General features: G+C 40.5%; 1 protein-coding gene across 1 annotated transcript; it reads left to right on the plus strand.

Moving 5' to 3' along the window:
- The first annotated feature begins 4,253 nt into the window (after positions 1-4,253).
- LOC149180721 (uncharacterized) lies at positions 4,254-4,868 on the plus strand. Its single transcript, XM_089413967.1, has one exon. The coding sequence runs from the start codon at positions 4,254-4,256 to the stop codon at positions 4,866-4,868; it is 615 nt and encodes a 204-aa protein (XP_089270093.1).
- Positions 4,869-7,421: the final 2,553 nt, after the last annotated feature.

The raw sequence follows: 7,421 nt of genomic DNA on the forward strand, positions 1-7,421 counted from the left end.
CAGAAGTAAAAGAAAAGAGGACAAGAGGACAAGCGGGTTTTAGGCCAAAACATTCTACAGTGGATCATAGAATCACCTTGAGACACAGTGTTGAAAAGGTTTGGGAGGACAAAGAAGAAGTATTTTGTTGCTTTGTTGACTTCAAAAAATCATTTGACATAGTCCCTCAGGATAAGTTGTGGCGTAGAATGGAAGAACTTGAAATTCTTGTGCATTATAGAGCCGCTGTCCATAGACTTTATGAAGAAGTGAAAGTCAAAATTAGAACCTCAACAAGTATTTTAGAAATATTTAGAAGTGACATTGGAGTTAAGAAAGGTTGCCCTCTATCCCCTACTCTTTTTGGTCTATATATTGATAAATTGGAAGAGTGGTTAAATCTACAAGGTGGAGATCATAGAAAATTTTAGGGGCGAATGTTCGCCCTTTGGCGAAATTAAGGGGTTTTAAATTTTTAGTGGGCAAATATTTTGTATCATAGCACAATTTTACAAATCACCTCAAATAGTCCACCATATTTTAAGGGAGAGGGTAAAAAAGGTAAAGTTAGCCCTTAAAACTAGGAGTTACAACCTTCCATTCGCCCATTTTCAAGAATAGGTTTTATTTAAGTGAATCCATTCACCCATTTTCAAGAATAGGTTTTATTTAAGTGAATCCATTCGCCCATTTTCAAGAATAGGTTTTATTTAAGTGAATCCTATGGGCCAAATACCATATTTATAAAAGAGGTATGGTAAATTAATAAAAATATAAATAAATGAGAGGTATGGTAAATTAATAAAAATATAAATAAATGAGAGGTATGGTAAATAAATAAAACATTTTTTATATTTACTCCATAAGTCACCTTATATACATGCAAGGGTGTAAACAAATAAAAATATAAGTAAAGTGGAGGTATGGTAAATAAATAAAACGTCTTTTTATGCTTACTCGAAAGTATGGTAAATAAATAAAAATATAAATAAACTAGATGTATGGTAAATAAATAAAACCTCTTTTTATATTTAATCCATAATCCTCGTTCTATTTATGAAGGCTCAAAAAAGAGGTTGTATTTAAGTGAATCCTATGGGCCAAATACCATATTTGTAAAAGAGGTATGGTAAATTAATAAAAATATAAATAAACGAGAGGTATGGTTAACAAATAAAACATTTTTTTATATTTACTCCATAAGTCACCTTATATTTACGAACACTCAAAAAATGCGTTATATTTAGGTGAAACCTATGGGAAAAATACTATGGGACAAATACCATGGACTAGATTGTTATTAATACCATGCAAAGAAACATTATTAACCCTAATATTAGTATTAATAAAAATAAAAATGGCACATGGTATTGACCCATGGTAATACCATGGTATTCATGTGAACATAGACTATTTAAAGGGGAAATTCTATCATCTTAGATCCATCTTAATTATGGGTCTACCAAGTGCTCAGAGGGATAAATAGATTTCATACCCCTAAGAGTGGTAGATGTGGAGTTAAGATGGATATAGGTTGGTTTTTATGATAATGAAGATATTAAATAGACTGTAAAAACATCTTAAGGTGAATGGTTAAAGCATAGACATTGGACAAGTATATTTGTATACTTCTGTTTTAAACTGAAACAAATCTAGGGCTAAAAGGAATGGATTGATTGCACTAGTCATCCTTCTATAACTTTCCAACATATGCTGGAGTAAACAGATTGTAATTTGGGTAATTTTTCTAACTGCAAACAGGAACATACTTGTGTATTGGCAAGGTGGTTACGAGGTCCCTAGAAGTGATGAATTTGAATTTTTCTTGGCTTTATATATAGTATTAGGTTTTTTCTCATGCTTTTTGTGAATGACATGGGTGAATTTTATCCTACACCCACTAGGTTATTGATATGTAATTTCAGTGATTTTGATTTCAAAAGATATTTTAAAGAAATGTAATGATTTCGTTTGTGTATTCAATAAACACAATATTCTACTCGTAAAACGGAGTCATCTATGGGATGAGATGGCGAAGCAGGGAGGAAACTCGAACCCAGGCCAAATCTCTGATCATAGAACAGGTTTCGGGTAGTTAGCCGAGGCCAGCTCCAGCATAGATGCCGTCACGGGAGCCTCACACTCAGCCCTAGAAACTGGCATATGGCGGTCAATGCGCGTTACGTTTTTCCCTAAGGCGGTAAAGTTTATTTTATTACTGTAACTGTCAGTTGTTTTCCGTTTCTCCCGGACTGTCGGTGGTATACCCCCTTTGTAAGCATCAACATGGTTAAGCCCACGGAGTTTCTAGCACTGGACCCAGAAGTAGAGGACATTCTGTCCATGTGGGGTAAAGATATAAACTCTCAAAATGTGGATTATTACTTTGGTTCTGTAGATATTCCCTGCCTGGAGTCTGCATCGCAGTTGGAAACCACTCATCATTTTGGCCATGACAAGGTATCGGACAGAGAGTTCCAGTTCGAAGGATTAGCTTCTGACCCTCCTCAACCAGCGACAGAACCAGCTCTGTGCGGGATTATCGCGGCTTCAAAGTCCCAGGAGCCAAAGGGTTTTCTTCCGAAACCCCGGTTTCCAAACCCTAAGGGGCTCGAGGAAATCTCGCAGCTAGGGTCTTCAGCTGAAGCGGAGCTTCCCAGATCTATTGGCGCTCCTGGTTCGCTCACGAGGGTTTCTCTCCCTCGTGACCCACAAGGCTTACCTGGGATTCAGCCTAGCACCCAAGGTACCTCTGCTGCTGATGGGTCGACAGAAAATGGTGGCCAGGGGGCAGATCCATTGCTTGAAGAGAACGTCAATCTGGATCATTCTGGTATCAGACCGGAAGGGGAGAACTCAAGGCTAAGGAGTGCGAATAGGAAGCAAAAAAGGCCGATTGGATCACAGGTAATATCGGAAAATCTTGTGCTAGGGATGGAGGTATCGATGAGAGAAGCCCTAGCGATGGCAGACTGCACTTTGGTCGGCAGAGCCAGAGGTAAGCCAATTTCTTCTGCCTTTCTTCAAGAATGGGGTGCAAATAGTTTCACATTTGAAAGAATCGTAAATTTCGAAGCACAAACATTAGCAAAAGGATGGTTCAAATTTAAGTTCGAGGACAGAGAATCGGCGGATTGGGTACTGCAGCAAATATGGCATATTGACAACATCCCCGTACTCTTCAAAAAATGGTCTCCATTGTTCGATGCTATTAAGGAAAGCACAGATACCTTCCCGGTCTGGGTGCGTGCTCCGGGTCTCCCCTCCCTTCTGTGGACTGAGGAGGTCTTCAGAACAATTGGTAACAGGTTGGGTGTATATATGACTGCGGACATGTCCTTTCTAACAACAAATAATTTGGCAACCGCACGCATCCTTGTCATGCTCAGACCAAGTGGAGGCTTGGCACAAAAGATAAATCTACAATTTGACGAATATGTCCATGAACAACTTTTAGATTATGAATACCTTCCCTTCAGATGCCACTGGTGCCATGAGCATGGACATTTAGCAAAGGATTGTCCCCACAAAAGAAGACGGAGACATTTTCGTCGAAATCCGGCTCACAGAACAACTGTTCAATCGGTCGATCAGACGAGGATGGAACCGGATATGCCGGAGAATCAGGAACATATGAATATGGAGGCAGAGGAGACCGAGAATGACCCTACATATACAAGCACACAGGCCACAGATTTGGAAGCAGAAAATGATACAGACCAGGTTACTGTGGAAGAGACGGCCGTGGAAACTGTCAAAATTCCGGAAGCGGAGATTGGTCTGACTGAAGAAACTCCACAACTTCAACCCGTCGATCCGGAAAAGGGTAAGTGCTTGGAGCCCCCATCCTCTTTTTTTTCCCCTGAGCCAACATTTGAAAATCATCATATTGCTTCATTGTCAATTTATGAGCAAGATAATTTAATAGCTGAACATAAGGTTGGCCTCATATCTGTACCGAATGTGGAAACCTTAACAGAATCTTTGCCCCATCTGGATATTAACAGTGAAGACCTTTGGCCCCCTCTCCCACATCCTATTCCCCGAACCCCTTGTCCATACAATTTGAGGTCACAGGGTGGGAACCTAACGATTCAGGGGTCTTTAGGTGGCCTGGGATCTAATCCTCCTCAATTAAAAACCAGAAACAAACGAGGTAGGAAATCAGATCTCTTTAAAGCAAAACTAAAAGCAAAGCTGGATGTAGCAGATGGAAAACAACTCTCCATTCAGGGGGTCCTTAGAGCAGCCCACAACCCCGAAGAATTTATAAAATGATCTTAACTTCCTGGAACTGCAGAGGTTTGGCCAGCAAACCTAAAAAACTGGCCCTGAAAGAATGGATCGTTAACTCTAATGTAGATGTTATCCTACTGCAAGAAACCTTGGGGAAGGCGGTTGATATTGAATCTATGCTTAAGGCCCTTCTTCCAGGGTGGTCCTTCAGTGCAATGGATGCTTTTGGACACTCAGGGGGGTTAGCAATCGGGTGCAAAGAAGGGAGAGTCAAAGTTCTCAACACCTGGGGAATGAAGAATGTTATGGGAATGGAAATATTATCCCCTGATTTCCAATTTCCCATATCTTTAATAAATGTCTATGGGCCTTGTCAAGGCAGGGAGTCATTCTGGGATACCTTGATGACAACATCTGTTCTGAAAGCTCCTGTCATGATTCTGGGGGGTGACCTTAACTTCTCCCTTGGTCGTGCTGAAGCCTGGGGCCCCTCAGCGAGAGAAGATCCTCTATCTGATTTCTTCCTAAACCTCATTTCAGAAAATAATTTGATTGATCCTCTTCCAAAAAGCTACAGCCCACATGGCGGAATCGAAGAGTTGGCGCAGACAGGATTGCAAAGAGGCTTGATCGTTTCCTGCTTTCTGAATTGATATCTGCCAAAATTCCCCTAATCAGGCAGTGGGTTGAAGAAATTGGGAACTCAGATCATTTCCCAATCTTCCTAGATCTTTCTTCTCCTCCTCATAAGCCCCCCGCACCTTTTAAATTTAATCCTGCATGGCTGCAAGACCCTTCTCTCAATGATTTGTTCAGAAAATTTTGGATCCATCCAGACCAAAATGCAGGAGAGGAGAAATGCTTCTTGTTTATGGAAAATTTAAAAAGAATGAAATCTGCTACAATCACCTGGGCAAGAAATAGGAAATTGAATCAAAATGAGGAGCTAACTCGTATAAGGGAAGACTTGAAGAACCTGGAAAGTCCGGAATCAGATGGTTACTCATCCCAAGAATCCAAGGATAGAATTCTACTCTTGGAGAAGCATCAAACTCGAATTCTGTTGGATAGGGAAGAGGAATGGAGATTAAAGAGCAGGGCAGTTTGGCTTAAATCTGGGGATGAAAACACCAAATTCTTTCATAACTTTGCAAAAGGAAGAAAATCAATAAATACCATTTGGAGCCTTAAAAATGAAGATGGAAGAGATGTCAAGTCTTTTCTGATCTTTCAGGCCTAGGGATCCGTCATTTTCATAAATTATTCTCCGAGCAGAGAGAAGCCACTATTGTGGAAGTTCTCAATACTGTGCAAGGTTTTCCCAGATTTATAGAGGAAGAAGACTCCGACAATCTCTCAATCCCGGTCTCGAAGGCGGAGACAGAAGCAGCTATGAAGCTTTTAGGCAAAGACAAAAGCCCGGGCCCTGATGGCTGGACTATTGAATTTTTTCTTCATTTTTTTGACCAAATTGGAGATGAAATAACTGAAGTTGTAGAGGAATCCAGAATAAAAGGAGATATTTATAGACCTTTTAATTCAACATTTATTGCTCTCATTCCTAAAAAGAATGAGCCTGAGAGCTTCGAAGATTTTAGACCTATTTCATTGTGCAATTGTATTTATAAGATTATTTCAAAGGTTATTGCTCTCAGATTAGCTCCAATACTTTCAAGGAATATCTCCATGGAACAATTTGGCTTCCTTGATGGTAGACAAATTCATGAAGCAATTGGGGTTGCTCAGGAGGCAATTCATAGCATCAAGGTAAAGAAAAAAAAAGGAGCTGTTCTCAAAATCGACCTCTCCAAAGCTTTTGATAGGGTAAATTGGCTCTATCTTCGAATGCTCCTTACTCATGTGGGATTCAGCTACCCTTTTGTAAGTTGGATCATGGGATGCATATCAAATGTCAGCTTTGCCGTTTTGGTCAATGGAGCTGCTTCTCCATTTTTCTCCAGTCAGAGGGGCCTCAGACAAGGGTGTCCATTATCTCCACTTCTGTTTCTCCTTGTGGCGGAAGGTCTTAGCAGGCTGATCCATAAAGCCAGAAGTGCGGACAAGGTAAAAGGTATAGAGGTAGCTACAAATCTCTTTATCACACATCTTCTTTTCGTGGATGACATTTTAATATTCACAAATGGAAATTACAGCGAAATAAAGGAGTTAAAAAGTATCTTTGATCTTTTTCTTAAAGCAACGGGAATGCAGATAAACGCTATGAAATCTCAAGTTTGTATTGCTGAAATGGACAGAAGGGAAAGAAGCATTATAGCTGATCTGTTTCCGTTTCCTAGTCAATCTTTGGAGGTTCCTTTCAAATATTTGGGGTTTTGGCTAAAACCTGTGGCCTACAGAAAAGCAGATTGGAACTGGATTATAGCAAAAATTGAAGCTAGAATATCACACTGGAGTTATAAATGGCTCTCCAGAGCGGGCAGACTAACTCTCATTAAGTCGGTCTTGCTAGCTATTCCGGTCTATTGGGCAGCTCTCACCTGGATCCCCAAAGGTGTAATGGAAAAAATCAGAAGAATCTGCTGCAGATTTCTTTGGGCTGGTTCAAAGGATCTCACGGTGTTACCATGGGTGGCATGGGATAAAGTGGCCAGATCAAAAGAATGGGGAGGCTGGGGGATCAAAAGGCTTCCTGATTTCAGCACTTCCTTGGCTGCAAAGTCGGGCTGGAGGCTCATCACCATAGAAAATCTATGGACAAGGGTGATTAAAAGAAAATATATCGACCCTATGCCTTTGGAAGATTGGATTCGGAGCCAGAATAAGAAGACAAAAAACTCTTCTGTCATTTGGAAGGCCATAGTGGATGCTTTCTCAGTGATTGAACAAGGATTAGCTTGGAAAGTGGGAGATGGCAGACAAATCAAGATTGGCAGAGATCCTTGGATTGGATGCAATGAAGCCTTCGCCTTATCGCCCGGGTTTATTCGCCATCTTGAGTCCAAAAATATTACAACACTAAATCAGGTGGCAAGAGATGGACAGTTCTCCATTTGGGGTCAGGTATGGAAGGATGATGAAGAATTAGGGATAAATATTAGATGGAAGAACGAATGGACAGGTTTCACAAAAGAACTTAAACGATCCAATGTTAGGATAAGGGAGGAACCTGACAGGTTAATGTGGGCTCACAGTAAATCGGGGGGTTATACACCAAAGGAGGGCTACTCTTTTCTCTTGGGCAAAAA

Source organism: Pinus tabuliformis, chromosome 3_2, assembly GCF_031772625.1.
Source record: "Pinus tabuliformis cultivar Carrire ecotype Pingquan chromosome 3_2, CPIR1, whole genome shotgun sequence".
In the NCBI taxonomy this organism is placed as follows: Eukaryota; Viridiplantae; Streptophyta; class Pinopsida; order Pinales; family Pinaceae; genus Pinus; species Pinus tabuliformis.